At 54.5% G+C, this 26,055-nt stretch overlaps 1 protein-coding gene across 5 annotated transcripts in view; it reads right to left on the minus strand.

Annotated features, from left to right (window-relative positions):
- Positions 1 to 200: 200 nt before the first annotated feature.
- The window catches only part of KLHL22 (kelch like family member 22), a 26,436-nt gene continuing 581 nt past the window's right edge, over positions 201 to 26,055 (minus strand). The window contains exons 2-9 of one of the 5 annotated variants that reach the window (XM_029226987.1): positions 23,589 to 23,711; positions 23,232 to 23,497; positions 18,910 to 19,075; positions 15,403 to 16,121; positions 10,905 to 11,097; positions 3,499 to 3,732; positions 1,143 to 1,457; positions 201 to 860 (exon numbers count right to left, since the gene is read on the minus strand). In XM_029226987.1, coding sequence (XP_029082820.1) covers positions 696 to 860; positions 1,143 to 1,457; positions 3,499 to 3,732; positions 10,905 to 11,097; positions 15,403 to 16,121; positions 18,910 to 19,075; positions 23,232 to 23,458 — 2,019 coding nt within the window. In that variant the 5' untranslated portion in view covers positions 23,459 to 23,497; positions 23,589 to 23,711 and the 3' untranslated portion in view covers positions 201 to 695. Of the gene's footprint in view, positions 1,491 to 3,498; positions 3,733 to 10,904; positions 11,098 to 15,402; positions 16,122 to 18,909; positions 19,076 to 23,231; positions 23,498 to 23,588; positions 25,252 to 26,055 lie in introns of those variants that run through there. The other 4 variants (XM_029226981.1, XM_029226991.1, XM_029226995.1 and 1 more) reach the window with 4 other exon arrangements.

Genomic DNA, 26,055 nt, shown 5'->3' on the forward strand with positions numbered 1-26,055 from the left:
CAGAGCACTGGGGGTTCATCCAGATCCATCCCCGGGCCTAGGGGTCTGCAGGGGGTGTGGTATGAGGACCCCAAAGGAGGGGGGGTGTTCAGATGGAGGCTGGGCTGTGCAGAAGTGAGGTTGGTGCTGGAAGCCCTGCCTGCCCACAGGTCCCACCTGCTGGAGCACGGCCCTGGAGACTCACCTGGAGGAAATGCAGCGCCCCCTCCCCGCTACATGCTCAGATGCAGGAGGTGGGCAGGCCCAGGCATCTCTCTCTCCCTCCCCAGGTGCTAGGCTTTACTTGGGGCTGAGATGGCCACCTGGGACTGGACTAAAGTTCAGAGAAGAGGTCCTCACCAGGGAAAATGCTCAAGTGGGCGGGCAACCAGCTGTCACCAGACTGCGGCGGGCGTCCTGGTGACACCCTTCTAGCCTGGGGGTGGGCTCTCGGCCTCCCATCGCCCCCAATAGCTCTGCCCCCCAGAAATCAAGCTTCCAGGGCTGCAGCCTTGGACAGGCTGTGAAAGGAAGTGAGGCCATGGCCAAAGGAAAGCAATGCACACCTCGTGTAAGATGATTTATTTCATTTATCAACAACATGGGGGCCGAAAAGCCCAGCTACAGGGCATCATTTTATCACAGAATCAGCCTCAGGCAACCTGACGGATCTCTCTCCCCCTCCGGCCCTGGGAGCTGCTAGGCAGGCGATGGGCTCAGCATGCCCCCTCCCTGCCGACGAGAGGGACAAGATGTGCTCTGGCCCCCTCACTAGGGGCCAGTCCCCAGGTCCCTTGGGAGAAGGGCGCCCTCTCGGCCCAGTAGGAACCAGAACCAGGGAGCAGGGAGGCCAGGACAGCTGGTGGCGGCACAGCCCGTCCCTGCTGAGGAGGAGAGAGCCTGGTGAACTTCAGGGGACCGAGCCCTTCCCGAAGGTTTCCCACTATGGGGTGATCCACAGCCACAGGTCTGCAGGGCCCCAAAAATACCTGCCGATGGGAGGTGGCGGGAGGGAAGGCCGCTGCTAGCCTGGGGTCAAGTGCTCCAGGGCAAAGTGCTGTGGGGGAAGCTGGGAGCTACCACCCCCCGCACCCCCCACCTGGCCTGGGACCCTAGTCCTCACTGGAGTTGTCAAACTCCTCCCAGTCAGACACACTCATCACCTCAGAGGCGAAGTCCGGGTCGGCCTGGCTGCGGTCAGGCGTCCCGCGTGGTGGCTCAAGGAGCAGGGACCGCGGCAGGGTGAGCACGCAGGCCGCCAGGCCCGAGATGGAGTTGTCCAGCTGCGGGCCCTCCTCCCAGCAGTCCTTCTCCACGTCATAGATGTGCACATAGCCAGTGCGGCTGCCCCGGTTGTGCGAGCGGCCACCCAGCACGTAGATCCTGTTGTCTAGCACAGCGATTCCGGGCTCACCGTGCCCTGCTGGGAGCGGGCAGACGGATGACCACTGCCCGGACTTGCAGCTGTAGCAGGCCACCTGCAAGGCAAGGCCCCAGGCTCACATATGAGGCTGAGGGACGCAGTGGGGCTGTGGGCAAACGCACCCCCCGGAGGAAGGGCTCGGGCCAGGCTGACGCTCTGGCCCCTCAGCCAGCCTGTGGCCCCAGAAGTGTGGGTGTCTCCCAGTTGGTCTGGGGGTGCCAGCTCACTCCCCTCCGCCACTGAAGCTGAAGACTCAGACCCCATGCACACCCCGCAATGGGGGAGGTGCAGATAAAATGAAACAGGTGCTTGCTAACTCATGATGACCATCAACATTCTCTTGGGGGATCCCTGGCGGTCCAGTGGTTAGGACTCAGTGCTCTCACTGCTGGGGCCTGGGTTTGATCCCTGGTCAGGGAACTAAGATCCCACAAGCCATGCAGTGCAGCCAAAAAAAAAAAAAAATCTGTTCTCTTCAAAATTACTCCAAACAGTAAACAAATACATGCGAAAATGTTCAGCCTACCAGTAATCCAAGAAATGCAAAACAAAACATCAGGGACAAATTGTCAGCTGTTAACCAGCAGCCACTGGGGAAGAAAAGGCACAAGCCCGGGGCTGGTGGAGGCGTGGTGAAGCTGTCCTGCTGTGCACCTGTCTGACCAGCCAGCACAGCAACGTGCAAAATTATCAAGAGTCACTCGGACACTACCCTCTGACTCAATGATGATCCCCTCTGGTTCTCCAGCCGCAGGAGGAGGAATGGCCTTCAAAGGAGCCTGTGCTCAGATCTCTGGGACTTGTATTACTTTACATGGCAAGAAGGACCCTACAGACTCATTAGGGTGGGGACATGGAGATGGGAGGTTATCCTGGATTTTCGGGGGGACCCACCTAGTCACACAAGCCCTTGGAAACAGAAGGGAAAGTCTGATGGGGGCTGAAAAGGGAGGGGAAGCTGCCGCTGCTGGCTTAGAAGAGGAAGGGGCCTGACCCGGGGGACGTGGAGTCTTTTAGAAGCCAAGAAGGGCTTCAGGCCACAGCAGCCAAGGAATCGGGACCTGAGTCCTACAACCACAGGGAACCGAACTCCACCGACACCCTAAGTGAGGAGGCTGTGGATCCTCCCCAGGCCCCACAAAGGAAAGACCCCTGGATTGCCGTCTGGTAAGAGCCACAGACGTGTAACACACTTGTGTTGATTTAAGTGACTAAATTTGTGGTGATTTGTCCTGGCTGCAATAGAAAACGAAAACGCTAGAGCCCAATGGTTCTCAACACTGGAGGATCCCACCCAGGAACTTCCAACTCAGTGGGTCTGGGAGCGGCCAGAGAATCTGCATTTCTTATGAGTTCTCATGTGATGTGGGTGCTGCTGGCCCGGGGACCACACTTAAGAGAACCACTGCTCTCACCTCAGGAAATACCCCAAAATACCCAAAAGCTCTATAAAGCAAATATTACTTGAAATGTTACCTGGGATAGCCACAACTTGACCAACCCAAACGTCACCAGTTTGGTGGAATTCTGCACAGCCACTGGGTGGGGTGGGGGTGGGGTGGTCATCAAACTAGAAGACATGCCCACAACAAACTTGAGCCAGAAACCAAATGGGATGATGCTCTTTGAGTACAATTAAGTGGAAACCATGCACAGGTAGCAGGGCTGAAGCTAGTGGCACAGGGCCAGGTTATGGGAGTTTTTCTTCACCCTTCTCCATTTTTTCAAAGCTCTGCAATGTGGTTACATTAACTTTATGTAATTAAAGTTTTTAATAATAATAAAGACAAGTGAAACTCTTTCGTGTGATACTCTAATGGTGCATACATGCCATCTGTCTAAACCCACAGAATGTGCATCACCAGGAGTGACCCCGGGCCAGTGTAGGGTCATCGGTTATAACAATGACACCCTCTGGTGGATGCTGAGCCTGGGGAGGCCGTGGTGTGTGGGGGCTGGGTGCACACGGGAAATCTTCCTGCTCAACTTGGCTGTGAGCCTAAAACTGCTCTAAAAATTAGTCTGTTACAAGGGAAACCCGCCCCCACGGCAATTTTTATCGGTGACAAGCAGAAGGTAGGCACTCCGCCGCTCACCTGGTGCACGTCCCTCCTGTAGCCCGCGTCGTTGTTGCTGCCCCCGACCACGTACAGCTTGTCCAGGAGGGTGGCCATGCCATGCCAGGCCCGCCGCACTGGCCCGTCAGCCAGCGTGTGCCAGGTGTCGCTGCCCGGGTCATAGCAGTGGGTCTCCTTCAGGTAGTCCTCGCCCCGGCGGCCGCACGTGATGTACATCTTCCCATCCAGTGTGGCACCCGCATGGGCGTACACCTGTGGGCCGGGAGAACCGGGGGTGTGCGTGTGTGCACGTGTGTGCGTGTGTGTGTGTGTGCAGCCCTGCCGAGATCCTCCTCATGGTCTGACTGGATCTTCGCTGGGCACACCATCCTTGTCCCCCACCCGACCTCTTCCCAGTGGAAGATGATTCAGGGCCCTGAGGTGACGCTGCGCTTCTACAAGAGTAAGAACAGAATCTCTGTCTTTCCCCTGCCCCTAAAGGTGACAGCTGCACGGGGACCCAAAGGAAATCAAAGCCTTGTCTTCAGTGAGGCCCTTGGTCGCCTCCACCTTTCCCCCACCCCTGACTCCACTTTCAACATCTGCTTGTTTGGAGCTTCCCTGGGGGTGCAGTGGTTAAGAATCCGCATGCCAATGCAGGGGACACGGGTTCGAGCCCTGGTCCAGGAAGATCCCACATGCCGCAGAGCAAATAAGCCTGAGCACCACAACTACTAAGCCTGCGCTCTAGAGCCCGCGAGCCACAACTACTGAACCCACACGCCACAACAACTGAAGCCTGTGCGCCTAGAGCCTGCGCTCCGCGAGAGGAGCCACTGCAATGAGAAGCCCACACACTGCAATGAAGACTAGCCCCAGCTCGCCTCAACTAGAGAAAGCCTGCACACAGAAACGAAGACCCAACGCAGCCAAAAATAAATAAATTAAAATTTAAAAAAAATCTGCTTGTTTGCAAATAACAAATGATATGACCTGGTGAGCACAAAAGTGAGATACAAAATCAAACAAACAGCAGTCTTCAGTTATGGGAGAAAACTCACCCCCTACTTTAGATTTTGGTCCTCAACCTCACCCCTGCTTTCCACTGCACCCGGGAGGCACACCCTCTCTGCCCAGCCGGCCCCACTGCCTCCAGGCCCCCCTCTCACAGCCCACAAGGGCCTCCTGCTGTGCCCGTGTGCTCTGCCAGCAGAGATGTCCTGCAGGACCGGGAAGCCCCAGGGCCTGTGTTACAGGGCCGGTCACTGACACCCAGGCTGTGGGTAGCACAGCAAGGGGCTGGAGAGGTGGATGGGGCAAAGGGCAGGGGACAGAGCAGTGGGCAGGAAACACACCATGGGGCTAGGTCCTCTCCCACCAATGGTGGGCATCTGGGGAGGTGTTTTTTTTTTAACTAAAGTTTTCATCTTGAGGTAAGTGTAGATCCACATGTAATTGTAAGAAATACAACCACCCCGCATCCTTCACCCTGACTCCCCAGGGGAAGAGCTTGTGGGCCTCAGCACAACATCACAGCCTGGGTGCTGACGTCGGCTCCATCAAGACTCAGGACGTTTCTGTCTCCCTCTTTACAGTCACATCCACTCCCCAGCCTCCAGTCCCTGGCAACCACCACCTGTTCCCCACGTTGTCGCTTCCAGAGTGTGGCTTGAATGGGATCATGTGGTATGTCACCTCTGTGACAGGCCGCCCACGTCGATGTGCAGACCCAGAGTTCCTCTCCGACTCCAAGCGATTGCTCTGCACCGTGTACCTGCCTGTTTGGTGAGCCTCTCGCCCATGGAAGGACATCTGACTGGTCTCCAGTTTCTGGCTATTACCAATAAATCTGCTGTAAGTATGTATTCAGAGTTTTTGTTTCTCTGGGGTAAATGTCCAGGATGGCGACTCCTGGGTCACATGGCAGTTGGAAGTTAACTGCACCTAGTACTGTCACATTTGCCATTTCAGCCGCTCGACAGGCAGTCTCCCTGCTGTGGCGTCCAGTCTGCATCCCCTAACTGCACGTCTACATCCTCCCCGTTGAAGCGTCTCCTCCCGTCTTCTGCCTTCTTTCCGGCGGGTCCCCGTGTGTGTGTTTCCCAATGAGTTTTGAGGGTTCTTTACACATATTAGATCCTAGTCCTCTCCCAGGTACTGGTTTGCAAACATTTTCTCTCACCCTGCAGCTTCCTCTCATCCTCCTAAACAGGGACTTTTGCAGAGCAAAGTTCTGCAATTTTGATGAAGTCCAATTTATCATTTTTTCTCTTTATGAGTCATTCTCTGGGGGTTGTCTAAGTACTCACTGCCTAGCCCCAGACCTCGAATGTTTTCTTCTACTTTCTCTAAATGCTGTGGAGTTTTGTATTTTACGTAAGTCCGTGCACCATTCTGAGTCAATTTTTGTGTAAGGTGTGAGACTTGGGTCAATGTCCATTTTCTTGCCTATAGATGTCCAGTTGCTCCAGTACCACTTGTGGAAAGGTAATCCTTCCTCCATTCAACTGCTTTTGCATCTTTGTCAAAACTCAGCTGGGCATGTTTCTGTGGGCCTATTTCTGAGTTCTCATTCTGTGCCACTGATCTCCGGATCTATCCCTCTGCCAATACCACAGTCATAATTACTGTATCAAGTATATACGTAGTAAGTCTTAAAACCAGGTAGATGGAGTCTTCCCACTTTATTCTTCTTGAAAGTTACTTGAAGTATTCTAGATCCTTTCCCTTTCCATATAAATTCCAGAATCTCATCTACATCTACAAAAACTCTTGCTAGGATTTTCATAGGAACTGTGCTGTATACCATATATCAATTTGGGAAGAACTGACATCTTTGTGTCTTGGAATTCATGAACATGATATGTTTCTCCATTTACTAACATCTTCTTTTCTTTCATCAGCACCTATACTTTTCATCATATAAATCCTAAAAATGTTTTGTTGGATTTATACCTAAGCATTTCATTTCTGAGCAATTGTAAGTGGTGTTGTATTTTTAATTTCACTGTCAACATGTTCATTACTAGTATACAAAAATACAGTTGGTTTTTATATGTTTATATGATATCCTGCAATCTTGCTAAACTCACTTATTAATGCAAGAATTTGGGGGGTACATTTAGATTTTTTGACAATTTTGTCATCTGTAGAGTCAGTTTTATTTCTTCCTTTTCAACCTGTGTGCGTTTTCTTTTCTTGCCTTATTTCACTGGCTACACCCTCCAGGACTGTGATAAGACTGGTGAGATCAGACATCTCTGCCCTGTTCCTTACCTTAGGAGAAAGCATTCCATTCAGTCCTCACCAGTAAGTATAACGTAGTGGTTGGAGTTTTGTAGATGCTCCTCATCATGTCAAGGTAATTCTTCTGTTATTTTTTTCTATTGTTACTTTGTGAGAGTTTGATCATGAATAGATGCAAAATATTATAAGATCCTATTTCTGCTCTGATATGATCATGTGGTTTTTAATATGGTGAATTACACTGACTGAATTTCAAATATGGAACCAGCCTTTGGTCATGAATTTCTTTTGCAGGGAGAGGAGCTTCTATTTGCTAATATTTAGTTAAGAACATTCATATATATGTGTATCTATGACAGACTTGTTCTTTTGCGGGGGGACTGTTTTATCTGGTTTTGGTATCAGGGTAATATTAACTTCAGAAGATGAACTGGGAAGTATTCCCCCTCTTCTATTTTCTGGGAAAAAAATCATGCAGAATTGGTATTAACTTTTAACTGTTTGGTAAAATTCTCCAATTAAACTATCTAGACCTGCAAATCATTTCCTTAACAAGTATAGGCCTATTCATATTCTACTTAGTCTTGTGTGAGTTATAGGTTGTGTTTTTTGAGGAACTGGTCCATTTTATCTAAGTTGTCGAATTTACACACGTAGAGTTGTTCACAGTATCCCCTTATTATCCTTTTGACGTTGGCAGGGTTTGCAGTAATGCCCCCATTTCATTCTTGATATTTTAAATTGTCTTCCCTTTCTTCTTTGTCGGGCTTCCTAGAAGTTTGTCAATTTTATTGATCTTGTGGAAGATCCAGTTGTTTCACTGACTTTCTCTGTTTTTCTGCTTTTAACTTCATTGATTTCTGCTCTGGTAATTTATTATTTCTTTTTTTCTGCTTGCTTTGGGTTTCATTATGCTCTTATTTTTCTTTTTCTAGATTCTTAAGGAGCTTAGATTACTGATTTAAGATTTTTTTTTCCTTTCTTACTGTATGCTTTTAGTGCTACAAATTTCCCTCTCAGCACAGCTGTAGCTGGGGTGCCACAAAATTTGCCATGTTTTCTTTTTTTAAAAAAAAAATATTTATTTACTTATTTGGCTGCATTGGGTCTTTTTTTTTGTCTGCATTGGGTCTTTGTTGCTGAGCACAGGCTTTCTCTAGTTGTGGTGAGCGGGGGCTACTCTTTGTTGTGGTGTGTGGGCTTCTCACTGTGGTGGCTTCTCTTGTTGTGGAGCATGGGCTTCAGTAGCTGTGGCACGCGGGCTCAGTAGTTGTGGCACATGGGCTTAGTTGCTCTGCAGCATGTGAGATCTTCCCAGACTAGGGCTCGAACCCGTGTCCCTGCATTGGCAGGCAGATTCTTAACCACTGTGCCACCAGGGAAGCCCTGCATTGGGTCTCAGTTGCAGCACGCAAGATCTTCGTTGTGGCATGTGGGATCTTTCGTTGCAGTGCCCAGGCTTCTCTCTAGTTGTGGTGCATGGGATTAGTTGCCCTGCGGCATGTGGGATCTTAGTTCCCTGACCAGGGATCAAACCCGAGTCCCCTGCATTGGAAGGTGGATTTTTAACCACTAGACCACCAGGGAAGTTCTGACATGTTGTCTTTTCATTTTCATTCAGATCAAGGTATCCTCAGGTCCCCAGATCCCTAGCTGGTCTGCCATCTTCTTTCAACCTTTTTGAGTCTTCTGAGTTTGTTTTACACATAACGTCCAGAGTTCTGTGTTGTACTGAGCAGGAGGAACCAAGAAGGACACATCTACTCTACCTTTCTGAAGGTGCAAGTTCTCTGGGAAGGTTTTTAAGTGAGCAGAGAAGGGCTTCTGCCGAGACCTCCTTCCTCTCCTCCAAAAGCATGGGATGGCCACCCTCAGGTCTGGGCCGTGCAGAAGAGAACCTCTGACTGGAGGACTCTGCCCGCTGCTGGGGCAGGGAGCTCTCAGTCCACTGGGGGCACATCAGTGACCAGTTCCTAAGGATGCCACGTGGGTGGGACCCTGAGAGACAGGTGGGAGGGAGGGAGGAAGGGAGAGAGAGAGGAAGGGAGGGAGGAAGGGAGGGAGGGAGGGAGGAAGGAAGGGAGGGAGGGAGGGAGGGAGGGAGGGAGGAAGGTGTCCGCCCCGCTACAGGCCCTGCAGACACCCTGAAGGCCTCTGCAGTGGCTGCACACCCACATCTCCAGACCCATGGGCCCCCTGCCTCTCTTCTCCTCCTCTGGCCTGGCACCGCCCCTGCTCCTGAGCTGATCACCCCGCCCATGGCTAGCACCGCCCATCTCCATCTCTAGGCTGACATCCCCGAGCCTGGCTTCCAACCGGATGTCCCCAGCATCTCATGTTTGTCACTTTCCACATGGAGCCCCTCCTTTCCTGTTCACTCCTGAGCCCACCTGTGCTCTGAGAGAGCGGCCTAGCCACCACACAGCTGCTCACACGGGTGGCCTGGGAGTCTCCATGGCCTCTCATTCCTAACCCATCAGCAAGTCTGGTCAGTTTACCTCCAAGCGACACGTCGAATCTGCCCATCTCCCTCGTCCCCCACAGCCTCCACCACAGCCCACACCACCCCTCGCCTCTGTCCTGATCACCCAAGTGCCCTGGCCCTGCTCCCCTAACACCCTCTCTTCACATGCATTCCCCATGCTTCCCCTCTTCCTCCCGGCCTGGAAGGTCCTTCCTGCCTCTCCCAATGGCTGCCTGTCTTCCGTGGACCTGGTCTCACTGACATCTCCTCAGACGGACCCTCCCCAAACAGTCCAGCAAGGTCCATCCTGCCGAAGCCCCTCCTTAAGCACCACTCAGCTCGGCCCTCAAGGTCCTTTACTCATCTGTTCAGTGGTTGAGAGTGGTCTCTACCACTAAGTTGCAAACACCATGGGAGGACCTTGGTCACTTTTTATCACCACTGGATCCCCAGGACTTGGTATCCAGAAGGTGCTTAATAAATAGCTGCTGAAGGAACGAACGGATGAAGGAAGTTAGGAACCTGGACACAAGGGAGAAGCTGGCTGAAGGCTGAGGCTGCCCCTCTGTGGCTACGCTGAGAAGTGCAGCCTCCCCGCCGTCCAAAGAGCCCCTGGAGCCCCTCCCCCACTCCCCTCCAGGACAGAGCTCAGGGTCCACCACCGCCCACTAGGTCTCAAGGACCCCTGGTCTTTCCCAAGAAAAACCTGCCCTCTTCTGAACAGGCAGGGAGTGCCCTCCAGAGGGGCTTCCTCCCCAAAGAGGCCAAGGAGCAGGGGGCAGGCTGGCTTTCCCTGCCTGGGAGGAACTGCGGTGGGAGCCCCGGGCCTTCCTTGGAGCCTCACGGACTCTGGAGAGGAACTGGGCCCATCAGGGAGACCCCTGGGCTCCTGAAGTTGGAGTCTAAGGCCCTGGGGCTCAGGAAAGGGTGATAGGTAAGGAGGGGAAAGGAGGGGAGGGGAGGAAAGAGGGTCAGGGAGGTAGTAGCTCCTGCCAAGGCCTCGGGGCCGGTGCAGCGGAGCCCGGAGGAGAGCCATCTTCTCTGCTGGGGGAGTCAGGGTGCCCAGCGGTGCTCACAGGCACTGGCACCCAAGGTGCAGCAGGGACCAGCAAGGCCCCCTCTTGCCCTGGGGTCTCATGTCTGGTTTGGGGGCCAGGGTCTCAGCACCGCAAGCCCATAAGGTGAGAGAGGTACCCCCATTAAAGCATCACTTTTGCACAATGAACGTATTTTTCACATCTTCAAGCTGGAACAAACCAAAGTATTGTGTAGGAAACACATGATTTAAAAAAACAAACCAACATGTAAAATATAACTTCTAAAGTGTTTCTGGCTTCTTGAAGGCCCCGTCCTTGGTGGGGGGTTGGGGGGAGGTCTGAGGCCACTGGGCCCTGCCTCCTGCATCCCTCAGGTTTGACAACTTGTTCCAGCTCATCTCAGCTGTGCTGAGGAAGAGAAGGTGAAGGCTTCTGTCCACATTTGACTGCAGGGTTAAAGCAGCTACCCGGGCCAAGGTGGCAAGACCCAGACGGGGGTGGAATTCTGGGGAAGGGGGTCTCTCCTGAGGCGGCTGGCTCAATCTCAGGAGTCCCCCACCCCAATCTTAGGGCACAGTCCAAGGAGGGAAGAGGGCTCTGATAATCGGCCGGTCTCCCTGGCCATGCCTCCCACTCCCTCCACACAGCCCAGGAAGCAATGCAGCCGAAGAAGGGCCCCATGGGAGGGGTTTCCCTACCTCCCTCTTGAGCGGGGCCACGTAGGCCCAGGAGTTGGTGGCAGGGTCGTAGCGCTCCACAGTGGTCAGGTCATTGTGGTAGTCGCGGCCGGCCACCGCGTAGATGTACTTGCCCACAACACACACGCACAGGTCGGCATGCTCCTGCTGCAGCGACTGGATCTGGAACCATCGGTTGTGCCTCGGGTCGTACCTTGTGGGGACAGAGGACAGCATGTCACCAAGCAGCCCCTCCCCTAGCACCCCCTCCCCCAGCCTGGAGGGTGGGGCCCGGAGCCTCCTGGGTTTCCGCCCACAGCGCCAGGCCCTCCAGGTGTGACCTCACGGTGGTTTCTAGACCCTCCACTGTCCACTCCAAGCTGCCCAATGGCTGTTCCTACAGCCACCTCGATCTCACCTGTCTCACGTCAAAATCCCCATGGCCCTGCTCTCAATCAGGAACGCCCCCAATTATGGCCTCTCGACTGGACGACTGGGCACAACAGCCTCCAGGCCTCCAGCCAGCACTCCCTCAGGCTGGTCGCCAGGCTCCCATCACAGCCCACCTGACCCCCGTCCCCCACTGCCTGTGCATCTCCTGTGTGCAGTTCCCGCCCTCACCAGCGGGATTCCAGGACAGAGGCCCGCGAAGAGGGGAGGGGAGAGAAGCCCACCTCTGCTGAGCCCAGCACCATCACCAAAGCTCGCTCTCCTGACGTCGGGCCACCTCCACGCCCCTTTCAAGGGGACGCAGCTGTCCCTGTCACAGCCCTGCCTTCACCTCACCCCATCAACCTTCGTAAGAGTCTAACCCCCATGCGACAGCTTCCTCTATGCCCCCAGCATGGAGCTGCTCCTCCCCCCAGCCCTGCCCTCTCCTGCCTCCAGAGGGCTTCACTTTTCAGCCCGGTCTTCTCAGCCACTCCAGGACAGCCCACGGCCACCCCATGTTCTCTCCTCACACTGTTAATGCCCGTTGCCACCTCCAGCTGGTTGCTCACTGGTCCCACGTGGACCCCCCGGGCTCCCTACATCCCACCCCTCGCTCACCAGCCAAGCCCCTGCTCACACCCAAATCCTCACATGCCTGAGCCCAGCAGCTGAGGCCCTTCAAAGCCCAGACTCAGCCCCTGCCCCATCTCTCCAGGCCCCAGGCCTGGCACCCTGCTGGGCATGAGGCCAGTGTGCTATTTGAGTGGACACAGGTGACCACAGAGCCTCAAGGGCCAGGCCCGTGAGCCCGAGGCCCCAAGCCCACTCATCCCCTACTGCGTCCACTCTTCCCCTGGCTCCCCACCAACCCCACCCCCAACTCCGGCACCGGCAGCTGAGCGTTGGCCTCTGGAGCCCCCTCACTCCATGCATGGCCCCTGCACACTTACAGCCTCTCTCTGATAAGTGTTTAATTCTCCACCATAAGACCAGCTCCGAAGCAGACAGTTTTCTTTGGCCTGTGCCAGACGCCCCCATTTCAGCTTTCACCCCCAAAACAAGTTAAGTGCACTCGACAGCCGCTTCTTCCCGCCACAGCCCCTCCCTGCCAGCCGAGAATACAGGAAACGGGCCAAGGGAGAGAGAGGACAGGCACCTGGGCCACGCAGACCCAGGTCTGGGCATATCTGGCCATCAGTTTTACTGTCCCGACGTTCACTCAGCTCCACACCCATGGGGTTATGCTGCCTGCCTAGAAAAGCTACCATGAGGGATCACGAGGGTCAAGTCATGTGACAAGGGTTCCTTAAAGGACCGTGGTCCATGTCTGTCTTCCCAGACCTGGTGGCGCACCTGGCTCAGGGCAGATCACACACTGTCCGCTCAGGGAAGGGAAGGAGGGGCGAGGTCACCAGTGGTGGAATCACTCAACAAACATCACTGCCCCCAACATGGACCAGCCATGGCTCTTGGCGCTGGCACCCAGGGCCCCCCTTTCCACTGTAGGTTGGGAAACAGGCCAAAGGGAGCAGAGTAGCCAAGTCTCCACATAAGGACAGGTGCTGGGAAGGAGAAGTGACAGAAGGAGAGAGCAGGGCCGGGAGGGCGCCTGAGAACGAGTGACCGGGCCCTGCCAGGTGGAGGTCCAGCTGGGACAGGCAGCCCAGGGCAGGAAGGCGCCTACCACAGCCTTCCTGTGCACAAGGCTTGTTCACATTTCACATGCGTCTCTTCTGCCCCATTTTCACCAGGGAGACGAGTCCCTCCAGATGCTTCCTCTGGCCTCCTGCCCTCACAGCACCCTGGGCTGGGTTCATCTGGATTTGCGGTGTCAGTTAAGGAAACACACACACAAACACATACATACAGACACCACATCAATAATTCAGACATAACCACGGTTTTGCTGATTTCTTATCTCTCCACCATGTTCTGTATCCCACATTTTCCTCTTTATTGGTTTAATTTTCCACTTCGTCAGAATAAGTCCTCAAGTAATATTTTTTTCCTAATAGAAATAAACTAAACCATTGCATATAAGGATTCAAATCCTTCAGTCACTTTAATGCTGACTCTGGACCATCCTACTGCAAACTCACAGGCGAAACCTAGGGTTGGCATGAGAATGTTCTGAGGCCTTATTAAACTCAGTGATTGCTCTCACGTGTTTCCATGACTTAAGCCTTCCCATGATTATTGATGAAGTCCATTACAGTTAGGAACATTTTTTGAATCATACTCTAAAATATTAATAGTCATGAAAATGCCTAAGGACAAAAACAAGTTATCACTCTATGTAGGGTCAGGGCATGTGGCAACATGGACTGGCCACCACCGGGTAGGGGTGCAGAGCTGCAGCTGTGGGAAGGTGCCCTAGTCACGTGGGCAACACAGACGCAATCAAGGAAAGAAAAGAGAAGTGTCATAGCTCGGAGGCAACGTGCTCCGACAGAGCTACCTTTTCACACGCTACAACCTGTTAAGTCCCTAACTCCTCAAAACGCAAATGCTAATTTACTGCAAAATCTTGTTTTCTTATATTCTGACAGCCTGTAGATTCTAAGGGCGGTGAACTGAGAGGAAAGGGCAAAGAACCAGACTCTTAACTCAAATTAAGATCCACCTGGCAGTGTGAAGAGTCCACCAGGAGATGAATGAAACTTTCACTCCGTAGAGATGAGACCCCGGGGTCTCCCCACAGCTCACCAGCCGCTCCGCACCGCAGCCTGCCCGGCAGGTCTCCCTGACCCCGCCTCCAACAGTGACCCAACCTCCGAGTGGAGTCTGAGGCTGTGGTTGTCAATCACGGAGGCTGACACCAGCACCTTCCAGAGTTCTGGTGGGTCTCACAGCACATGTTCACAAAAGGGAAACAGACCGGGTTTGAGAGACAGAGGTCAGCAGCTCATGACAGGACAGACTCTAGAGTGTCTGCTTTGAAGATCTGGCCTTGGCCCTCCAGCTGGAAGTGGCAGCCCTTTGAGGCCTGGCAGGAGGGAGGCCTGAACCTGGGACTGCCACCACCCCCACGCCCCCCAAGTACGCGTCAGGTCAGGGAGACGATGAAGGCATGGTTTCCTCCCTTCTGAACTGGGCCCCCTCCCGTTGGACCACAAAGAGCTGCCAAGCTCTGGGTCTCACCAGTTTGACAAAAGTGATCACTTCCTGGGGTGGGGAGAGCAGAGGAGGTCGACGGACGGGGGTCTCCTCCTGGCTTGGGGTCCCCAGGCTCCCATCCAAGGGGCACGGCCAGGCCTGACCCCACCCCCAAGACGGAGCAGGAACAGGAACGCAGTTGGCTTCAGCTCACCACTGCCACAGCTGGCAACCCCTCTCTCTCTCTGCAGTGCCACCTTTCAGCTTGTGGGGGGCAGAAACTTCCCCCAGGCACCAGACCTTAAGATCAAACCAAAGTACAGGGGAGGGGGCCCTAGAAACCTCCTGGAAGTGGAGGCCGTGGAGATTTGCCCTACTTTCCTTGCTCTGACCAATGAAATGGATTTGTGGGATCCCAGCCTCGCAGACTGACAGAAACCATGGCCTCCCCTGGGGCCTCACACCCAGCACATGGCTGATGACAGGGCCTAGGGGCTGGGGGGTGGGGGGAATTTGGTCTGAGGTTCAGCACTGCCTGTGGGCCTTCCCTGTCCCCCAGGCTGAGGACTGTGCACTCAGGGGAGCAGGGCGACAGGAAGCCACCCTCCACCAGGAGCCTGTGCGGTTACGAGAGCAGAGCTAAGTGGATAGGTGAGGGGAAGCTGGGACCAGGGGTGTGAGAACAGAGAGAGGCAAGGTGGCCATGCTCCCAGGCCTGGTCCCCTCCTTCCTGCCACAACACCCCATCCCAGCCCTCACCCACAAGATGGTGGGGTGTGCTGAGGGGCGAGGGGGTTTCTGAGGAGGGGGGACAAGAGCGGGAGGAGGCATCACGGGCCCCCTTCCTCATCTCACCGCCGTCCATGTTCTTCCCATCAACCTGCGCCCACAGAACGGGCGCAGACCTGTTCAAGAGGATGACTGCGTTGGCCAGTGGCACGTGCCTGGCAGAAGCCACCCTCTGGGCAGCCGCCCGGCCGAGGGCCCCTACCTCCAGCAGCGGGACTCAGCGCGGAAGCCCTGGACATTGTTGTCCCCTCCAATCAGGTACACGAAGTTGTTGAGCACGGCGATGCCCTGGTTGGACATGCGGGGCGCCAGGGAGGCGGTGAAGTGCTTCCACTCCCCCAGCAGCGGGTTCAGGTACTTGGCCTGGTCGCTGAGGACAGTGGACGGCGTGGAGTGGATGCCCCCAAAGCCCACGACGCACTGGAAGTCCGAGCGCAGCTCGGTTTGTGGGCCCTGCAGGCTGGGCTGCAGGCTCTCGTTCCGGTGGTACATGAGGGCTTCAGCCACTGTGTCCCTCAGGGGGCTGGGGTCCAGCTTGTCGTGCAGCCGCTGCAGGACCTCGGCTTCCATGAGGGGGAAGCGCACGGTCTCCAGGAGCTTGGGTGGCTCATGCAGCGGGAGCCGGTCAGCCTGCACCTGCTCCGGAGGGTAGTGGTAGAGCAGGGCACCCTCATACACCTCCGTCTCGCAGGACACCTCCAGGCGGTTGCTGCTCAGGAGGGCATAGACCTTCTCCAGGGGCAGCTGGCGGTACTTGTCAGTTCGCGAGAAGGCCACGAAGTTCTTGAGGATGTAGGCGTCCAGCTGCTCGGTCAGGCGGCTCAGGTCAAAGAGCTCGGCCAGCCGGTAGACGTCAAGGATGTTGTCCTCATCCACCCAGGGCGTGAGGAAGTCACAGCAGAAGTGGATGATCTCAGGGATCTGTGAACAGAACACATACATTCAAGCCCAGGCAAAGCGTCTGGGTGCGGGATCTAGCGCAGAGGCGCGGGTGGGGCTCACAGGCTCCGCTGGCCCCACTCCCCGCCACACTGGACACGCCCGGGGCTCACAGCATTTCGGGGCTTAAGTCTGGGCTTGGAGGTGGTCTCTGAGCCTCAGTCTCCTCGTCTGTAAAACAGGGATGACGTGGCGAGGAACCACCTGACACAGGGCAGACCCCGACACACGCCAGCTGCCTTTTGAATCAAAAGCACGGGATCTCCAGAGAAGTGCAAGCAGCAGGACAGCCACCACACTGTGGGGCAAGGACACCCTGCGATTAGGTAACCAAAGAACCCAGGAGGAAAGGCAAAGGCCCGGAAAGGCTGCTCAGGGGCTGCTAAGTTCTGCAGGAAAACTGGATTTCAGAATTTCTCAAAATGGGAATACCTCTCTTATCCAGCACCATCAACAAATTCATTACATGAAAACTAATTCTGCTGGAATTTGAAGCTTATTAATAAATGTTTAAAGTCTTTTTATTTTTTCTGGTTCTAGACACTTGGTGCTTGCCAGGTGACATGCTGAAGGCTGAATGGAAACCTGCAAAGTGCCAGGCGTGTGTCTCCCCCACCAGGAACGTCCCCATCGTGCTGCTTCCTTAGGTCCTGAGGGTCTTCACTCGACCATCCATTTCCTCCCGAGCAGGTGCTTCTGCTTGGCCTCTTCTGCCTAAAATATTACCTCTGACCTCTCAGAGGCCAGGAGCTGAGCACCAGGTTCTGGGTGGAAGGTGAGGGCTGACAGCCCTGAGTGGGCCTGAGGAGCAGCTCCTGAGAACCAGGGACTGTCTTGCCCTCCCTGGCAAGGTCAAGGTCCCTCATCCTTGTCTCAGCGCAGGGACCTCTGGCAGGGAATCTCACCAAGGCCTGCCCCATGCAGGAGGCCCACGAGAGGCCCAGAGAAGGGAACTCATTTGCTTGGGGTGACCCAGTGGATACGGTCTCACTGACACTCGGATCCACGTCCCTGGGGATACCACGAAGGGCACAGCACATGGGGGACAGGCCACCAACAGCCACTGGCTACATGAACAAACATGACCTGGTGGGCCTGTGGACTCGGAACTGTTACACCAAGTAAAACTTGCTTTAAAAACAACATTGCGGGGCTTCCCTGGTGGCACTATGATTAAGAATCCGCCTGCTGCGGCGTCCCTGGTGGCACAGTGGTTGAGAGTCCGCCTGCCGATGCAGGGGACACATTTTCGTGCCCCAGTCCGGGAAGATCCCATGTGCCGCGGAGCGGCTGGGCCCGTGAGCCATGGCCGCTAAGCCTGTGTGTCCGGAGCCTGTGCTCCGCAACGCGAGAGGCCACAACAGTGAGAGGCCCGTGTACCGCCAAAAAAGAAGAAAAAAAAGAAAAAAAAGAATCCGCCTGCCAATGCAGCGGACATGGGTTCAAGCCCTGGATGCCGTGGAGCAACTAAGTCCATGAGCCACAACTACTGAGCCTGCGCTCTAGAGCCCGGGAGCCACAACTATTGAGCCCACGGGCCACAACTACTGAAGCTCGTGTGCCTAGAGCCCGTGCTCCGCAACAAGGGAAGCCACCGCAGTGAGAAGCCTGCACACCGCAACAAAGAGTAGCCTCCACTCGCCACAACTAGAGAAAGCCCGCGCGCAGCAAGGAAGACCTAATGCAGCCAAAAATAAATAAATTTATAAAAAACAAACAAACTGGGCTTCCCTGGTGGCACAGTGGTTTAGAGTCCGCCTGCCAATTCAGGGGACACGGGTTCGTGCCCCGGTCCAGGAAGATCCCACATGCCGTGCAGCGGCTAGGCCCGTGAGCCATGGCTGCTGAGCCTGCGCGTCTGGAGCCCGTGCTCCGCAATGGGAGAGGCCACAACAGTAAGAGGCCCGCGTACCGCAAAACAAAAACAAAAACAAACAACAACACTGCATAGAAGCCCGGTATGTTAAAAATAAAACAAAACCAAGCCGGGCTGCCCCAAGCACCAGCCATGGCTCAGGTCTGAGGGGAGGCAGCAGGTCTCTGCGCCCGCGACGGATGCAGCAGAAGGCAGAGCCCAGCTGGGAGGAAGAAACAGAGAGAAGGAGGCCGGGACAGAGGCGAGGGCAGGGAAACAAAGAACACGGTCACATTCACAAGGGCGACTCGTCCAGACATGGACCCAGAGGACGAAGGTGGACACAGAGGAGAGCCTGGCGCTAGCAGAGTGGCTGTGGGATACACGGTGCAGGGAGCAAGGCAGTGTGCGGTGTGCTGGGGAGGGGGGGCGACGCCGACAGCGAGCACGGGGTGAGAGGTTCTGGGGGCGGCTGGCTACTGGAGGTAAGTGTGGTCCCCAGAGCAGCAATGAGGGGACAGGACATGGGGACAGAGGAGCTCTCTGAGTAAAAGAAGGAACTTCTGCATGAAGGCCGCCCTGGCTCAGCTCCACCTGCCCACCCGCCACTGAGAGTAAAGGCACAGGGCTATTAGGGCCCCGCCATGTGGGGAGCCTCCAGACACCCCCAAACAGGCTGCTTTTCCTACTGCCCCAGACATGCTCCGACCTCATAAAAGGTCAGGATAAGGAACTCGGCATAAGACTTTGTTCCAGTTTCAGGACACGAGGGAAAAGCTGTCTTCTGAGCCAAACGAGGAGCCTGCCGACACTCTCGAGAGCAAAGGGCTCACCGCCCACCCTCACACCACTGCCTGGTGGGCACCCGGGATCCGTCTGGGCCTGGCTCTGCCTGCCTCAGACCAGGAGCCTCACCTGAAGCTGGCAGGCGGCGACCAGCGTCTCCTGGACGTTGCTCAGGCTGAGTTCCAGCTCGGACGTGTAAATGAAATGCAGGATTTGGCACATGGCATTGTAGGACACGCCGTGGATCAGGACTTCTTCCTGCTCCATCTCCTTCAGCCCCCCAGCAAACATTCCTCTGCAAAGGGAAGAAAGGAGATGGCAGGGTTACACCCATTAGGACGCCAGGCCGCAGAGGAGGGGCACCCAGAAGTGCCCACAGCTCCTGACCAAGCTTGGCAGCTGTTCTGGAAACATCCATCTAATGTGCCCCAGCAGCCGCACGTGAGCCTCTGCGGGCAGGACCATGTCCAGCGCGCTTTCTGCTGCATCCACCCGTGCAATTCCTGGGCCACAGCCGCAGCCCAGGGCACGCGGTGAAAGGATAAATGAATGGGAAACAAATAGTAAAAGTCCTCCGCTCAGCAGCTCCGTACCCAGCAGCCACTAAACACCGGGAACCGTGCACAGAGCCAATGCAACAGTGAAGTTAAGCGGCAGGATCCCTATGTGCGTAGAGTTAAGGCCAGAAGACAGACACGAAGACACAGGGCACTTCCGGTGGTGGAATCACTGTCAAGGACCACAACAGGCATCTGACCGAGGAGTGCCCAGTGCGGGAGAAGAGTGGATGGAGAGCGATGGCAGAAGGGCCCACGATGAGGAAGTGGAGGTGGCAGGCACCCAGGGCCCAGGGCCAGGAAGAGCTTGCAGGCAGGCAGGCAGGCAGGCAGGGCGAGGAAGAAGAGGCAGGAGGTGAGCCTGGGCCAGGTCCTGCTACCCCCGGGGCAGGGTAGGGTCTGGACCAAAACCAAGGCAAATGAGGTGCTCTCGGCGAGTCATACACAGGCCTGAGCAGAGGAACTTCAGATCTTGGGCTCCTTGGCCAGAGTGGAGAGGCTGGAGCAGAGGCAGGGAGGCTCCTGCTGGGCTGGGGAGGCCACACGGCTGGGGAGCTGGAGTAGAGACCACCCTGGGGCCGAGAGGAGAGAACAAGCGATGGAGGGAACCCAGGAGAGCATAGGAGGAACCCAGGCTGGGCAGGAAGACACCTGGCGGGACCGGAGTGAGAGAGGGCAGTGGGAGTCCCATTGTGGCTCCAACACTGTGGGCACCCCAGGGCATCTCAGCAGGGGTGTCAGTTAGGTGTTTGGAGGGAGGAGGCTGGCAGTCAGGGGAGGAATCTGGGCTGAAATATGACAGCAACACGGAGGTGACAGAGTGGCTATTGTCACATTTTATATCACACACACACACACACACACACACACACACACACACACACACGCACACATACTCTCCCTCTCCCTCCCTCTCTCTCTCAAGACCTAAATTACACGAAAGGGTGCTCTGGTCACCAGCCCCCCTCCAAGGGTGGCACTATCCCCAGAGGCAGTGCCCGCGCCTTAATCCCCACCTGGTTTCGACTTCACAGGACACCTTGGAAACAGCCCCGATCATCCGTACACACAGCGCTGCCCCTCTCTGTAAAGGCGATCACAACTGATTTAACCGTTCCTGCCGGGGTCCACCTGGGTTACTTCTGATCTCCTGTTATTTCTCCCAGTGGATGGCTTTGCGCCCACGAGCTGTTGCTCATGTGAACGCCAGGATTAATTTCAGGAAAGCAACTGCTGGGTCAAAGAGTTTCATACACACGCACTTGGATGGCACTGCCCACGGCCTGTCAGGTAGCGCCACCAGTGTGCGGGGAGCCTGCCCCCCACACCCTCAGAACCAGAGGAAGACGCTGCTCCAACTGCCAGGAGGCAAGGGAGAAATCTTGTAAACAATGGGACAGAGGCTCTCTTCACAGGTTTAACAGCTGTTTTTATATTCTTTTCCAAACAGTCCAGATGCTTTGCCCATTTTCTGTTAGACTCTGTCTTATCAATTTAAAGAAACTGGAACCTCTGTGCATCGGTGATGGGCATGTAAATTAGCGCAGCTGCTGTGGAACAGTATGGGGTTCCTCAAAAAATGAAAAACAGAATTACAGAATGTGATCCAGGGAATTCTCTGGTGGCGCAGTGGTTAAGAATCCGCCTGCCAATGCAGGGAACACGGGTTTGAGCCCTGGTCCGGGAAGATCCCACATGCCACGGAGCAACTAAGCCCATGAGCCACAACTACTGAGCCTGCGCTCTAAAGCCCGCGTGCCACAACTACTGAAGCCCGCGCGTCTAGAGCCCATGCTCTGCAGCAAGGGAAGCCACAGCAATGAGAAGCCCGCGCACCGCCACAAAGTGGAGCCCCCACTCACCGCAACTAGAGAAAGCCTGCAAGCAGCAACAACGACCCAGTGCAGCCAAAAACAAACAAATAAATAAATTCATTTTTTTTAAAAAAAGAACATTACTGATCTGTACACTCAAAAATGGTTAAGATGGTAAATTCTATAGGTTTTTTTTTTTTTTTAAAAGGATGTTCACCAAGTCCCCAGCAGGCGGGCACAGATAGCACAGACCACAAAAAGAACCCGGGCCACCTCTACTGCCAGGATGTCATAACCAGATGTCACAAGGTGCCAATGAGCTGCCTCGGATATGAGGTGGGGAGAACATTTCCTGTGCCAGCTTGTACCAGCCTCCAACCCCTCTTCCAAACCTTTGAGGTCAAGTGTGTTTCAGAATTCACAACGTTTCACCTGGAGAAACCCTTATCTGTGCCACATATGATGTCACACTACCTCCCATAGGGTCTAAATCAAATCCAAACACCTCAATATTTCCAAACCAAAATGTACAAAGACGCATGCTAAGTAGGACACATATAAAAGTACCCTCATATCAGTTCAGGGTGGGTTTCGTGGTTTAATGAATTTCTGCCAAACTTAGACTTTTAAAAAGCTGGCAATGTAGAAGAATCCAACTTCTGCCTCCCCCCTCAAAGATCAACGACTGGACAGATTGGACAGCTATCCACAAACAAAAGAGCTCCGGGAGGGACTTCCCTGGTGGTCCAGTGGGTGAGACTCCACGCTCCCAATGCAGGGAGCCCGGGTTCGAGCCCTGGTTAGGGAACTAGATCCCACGTGCCGCAACTAAGATCTCGCATGCCACAACTAAGATCCAGCACAGCATGCATGCATGCATGCATGCATAAATAAATAAATAAATATTTAAAAAAAAAAACAAAACAAAACCAAAAAAAACCAGAAAAACCAGCTCCGGGAGACTTCCAGAGGACACTTGACAAGTTTTGACCTTGTCAAACCTTGTCAAACCTTTGACCAGTGCTTGACCTTCTGGGCCCTGAGGCCTCCCACAACTCTGCCCTGCCCACTGCCCTGTCTTCTCAAAGCTTGTAAAAGCTGAATCCTCATGAACTGAAGGGACACTGTTGTCCCTGGACATGTTTGCTCTAAGGCACCACTAACCACTGGGTCACCCTCTCCATAAACTCCTTCTGGAGAACAGGAAGCACTTAACCACAAAGAAATATTTTGCTCATTAGTTCCTAAAGTTAAAAGATGAGAACTACAAATGAGCCTTGAAGACAAAAGAACCAAACAGAATGGGAGACAGAATAGAGGGTCTCAGGTTTCAAGTGGGATGGTGGCACCAGCTCTGCCCAATGTGCTCAGGGCTGGGCTGGTGTCACGTAGGAGGTCATGAGAAACTCAGGGGACAGAGAGCCCACAGGGAGGGTGGGAGGCCGAGGCCCAAGGGATGAGGAGGTGAGAGCAAGAGGTGGATGGCCAGGTGAGGGTGCGAACGGAGTGACTCCACATCACGTAGCTGGTGTGGACGACATGCATACGGTACTGACCACCTGCCTCGGCCCCCACAGAGGTCCCTGGGCCCGTATGGGCTTCCTGATGGTTTTACAAGAACACTGGGTGGGGCTGAAAAGTCTAAGGCATAAAGCATCATAACATCTTTTTAAAAAGGCGTGTGTTACAAAGGCAGTGAAAGCAAATGCGGCAAAATGGTAACAACTGGTGTCCAGGTGTTTGTGATACTATTCTTTTCAATGTTTCCATAGGTTTGAAATTTTTTTAAATGAGATGATGGGTAGCCAGAGTAAAGTAGAAAGAAAATCTGTTTCACACCAAGATACTGTACTTATAGTAGAAAATTCATTCTAGAAAATACAATATCATAAGTAAAGCCAAGCATACCGCCTTTAAAAGAAAAAAAAAAGGGAGCACATGCCCCAGAGATGGGGCAGCTGAGAGAAAAACAGACCCCGAGCCCCCTATGCCTGCACAGCGAGAAGCGGGAGAAACCCGGGGTGCCAAGGCGTCCACCTGGTGCAGCCAGCATCCCTGCTACCTTACTATGCAGACTCACCTGAAGTAATCGCAGGACGCAGCCAGCAGGATGCGATGGGCCTCGATGTGCCTCCCCTCCACCACCAGGACCACGTCAAAGAGGATGCCGCTGTTCCGCAGAGCCAGCAGCCCCCGGAGCAGCGCCTGAGAGTGCTGTGCGCTCCGGTAGGTGTTGCTGACACAGTGCGGGTGGGAGGGCTGTGCCGGCAACTTGCAGAGCTGGGCAAACTCCTGCTCCTCCGCCATCCTGACCACCGCTCCCAACCTCAGCACCGTGGCTGTCAGCTGCCAAGACACAGGGGCGAGGAATGAGCCTGGGAGGCAGCGCAGCCTGTGCAGGGCTGGCCAGCTGTTCGGGTCCCTCCCTCCTGCTCACCTGTGCTTTCCCCGTGGTCTCAAACCTCTAATTCACTCTCCCCTCCCACTGCTGTCCAAACTTGGTGCCTTCTTCCTCCTGACCTGTGTCTCTTCATTGCCAAGATTCTCCTTTCCATTTTATCTGCTTCAGCATCACCATGAAACAAAAGGGTTCTAGAGACAGACCGACCCAGGCAGGAAACCCAGCCCCACGGTGGACTCAGTGTGGTGAACCTGAGTGTCAAGCCCCTCAGCTGAGAAAAGGGGACTACAAGCACCCAGCCCCTCGGGGCATTCTCAAATTTCCTAAAGGATGAAAACAAAGCACCAGCACAAATGAGGTTCTCAAGGGCTCTTCCTCTCTTCTATTGGGAAAGAACACTGGGTCCCCCCCACAACAGGAATGGATGAATAAAAAAGACAACAGGCCTAGGTGGTGGTACAGGGGAGGGTTCCAGGCCCTACCTTCTTTAACCGAGATTTTGAGTCAAGCACTGTAACTTCAAGTAAATTTGGTACATTCAAGATTGTCTGCATTGTCTTTTAAATTCAAGCTTAACTTCTAATAATTGAGTCAATATGTTCAAAAAATTGCAAACTGATTTGAACAGGAGCCTCAGAAACCCCATGAGTAAAACCAGCTACTGCAAACACATTTTGGCCAAGCACTCCAAGCCAACCACAAGTGACTGGGGGCAGCCAGTCCTACACCGAGCTGTGGGGCTGAGCTGTGCACTCTCCAGGCCACAGCACTGACAGCCAGCGGACCACTTGCCACATCTCCCTTCCCCACCTCACGTTCCTCCACTATCCCCTCCCCAAATGTGCTTCTTTTTCAATCCCCTACTGGACCCTTGAAAGAAAAAAGGAAAAATAGACTCTACTATAAAACAGAAAGGTATACTGTATTATGAAACTTAAATTTCCCTCCCACTTATGCCCCCTAACCAGATCCTCTCCCAGAGGAAGCTATTCAACTTTCCTGTCACCCTTCCAGGTACCACCTATGCATTTGCAGGCAGAGCTGTAGAACAAAATTTCCCCCTTTTATTAGCTTTTACACATGATAACTTCGTATCCCACCCACAGTCCATTGTATGTATAACCGTATTTTATTTAACCAATCCTTTTCAGAGAGACATTTGGGTTTCCTTCAATTGTTTGCTGTTGCCAACAGTTTTGCACTGAAAGTCACTGAGATCTGCCATATATGTAGCAGTTAAATGAGAAACATTTACTAGATATAGAACTGCTAGATCATCTTAATTTGAATGTGCAGTTGCCATTTCAATAGATATTGCCAAATTGCCTTCCGTAGAGGTTGTACCAATTTATTCTCCACCGGCAAAGTATGAGAACTGGATTGCAACCACTGTCTAGCACACCAATAGTGTTGTTTTTTTTTTAATCTTTGCTGACTTAGATGAAAAACACCATTTCACAGTGTAACTTCGCTTTGCTAATTCATAAAATTTCAAAGAATAAAATATTAAGTGGAATGCTGCACATCTTTTGCGATTCCCTTCCCATGCCTGTTTTTCTGAAATAAAATATGTTCTTGGGGGCTCACTCTCTGGCACCCTCGACCTCCTATTCATTTTACCCAGGTTCCTCTATGATGAAGCCCTTCCCTAGATTAACTACCCTCGGCCCCATAACGTCCCCGATTCTAGTCACGGCAAGCAAGGCCCTACGTTCAGTGCTTTTCAGTTCAGAGCTTTGGAGGGAGCAGGAAGGAGGTTTTATGTCCCAAGTAGATACAAACTGAAGGACGTAAAATGAATTTTCATGAATTCATGGATGACAGAGTCGGAAGCATCTCTGAACAATGTTCAACTCAACACAATTTACTGAGTAGGCACCCTCAGTCCTCTGCAGGGCCCCAGCGTCTGCCCTCCACGAAGCCCAGTCCCTGGCAGCACGAAGCAAGGTCTGCAACAAAGGGAAAGGGGGTCCCACTTCCCAGGGGACGGCCCGCGTCGGGTGCGGATGGGATGCGTTCTGGACCATCGCGGCGCGGAGGCCGGAGCGGGGTAGGGACGCGCCCGGGCGGAAGGCGCTGGGCTCGGAGCCGGGGTGGGAGTGGGCAGACCATTGGCCGGCGCTCCGGGCCGAGGCGTCGCACTGACAGCGCGGCCGCCGGGGCTGTCGGGGGCCGTCCAGGTCCGTCCGTGCAGCAAGCGGGAGCCGAACCTGGGCCGGCTGAGGGGCCGAGGCTGGCATGCCGGGGTCCAAGGTCGCGCCAGGGGGACTGCGCCCGACCGGCCGCCTGTTGCAGGGCCGCCGGCGCAGCGCAGGGGCCGCGGCTCCGAAGGACGCGCGCGGAACCGCGGGGGCGACAGGCCCACCTGAGGCCCGGACGCCGGCGTCCCCGCGGCCCCTCAGCTCCGACCCCGCCGCGCCCGAGGGTCCCGCCCGCCGCCCCCGCCACGTCAGGCCGCCGTCTCGCCTCAGGCCGCCGCCCCCACCCCGGCCCAGTCCGCGCC

This window comes from Monodon monoceros, unplaced genomic scaffold (assembly GCF_005190385.1).
Source record: "Monodon monoceros isolate NGI ecotype Baffin Bay Population unplaced genomic scaffold, NGI_Narwhal_1 Super_Scaffold_1, whole genome shotgun sequence".
Classification (NCBI taxonomy): Eukaryota; Metazoa; Chordata; class Mammalia; order Artiodactyla; family Monodontidae; genus Monodon; species Monodon monoceros.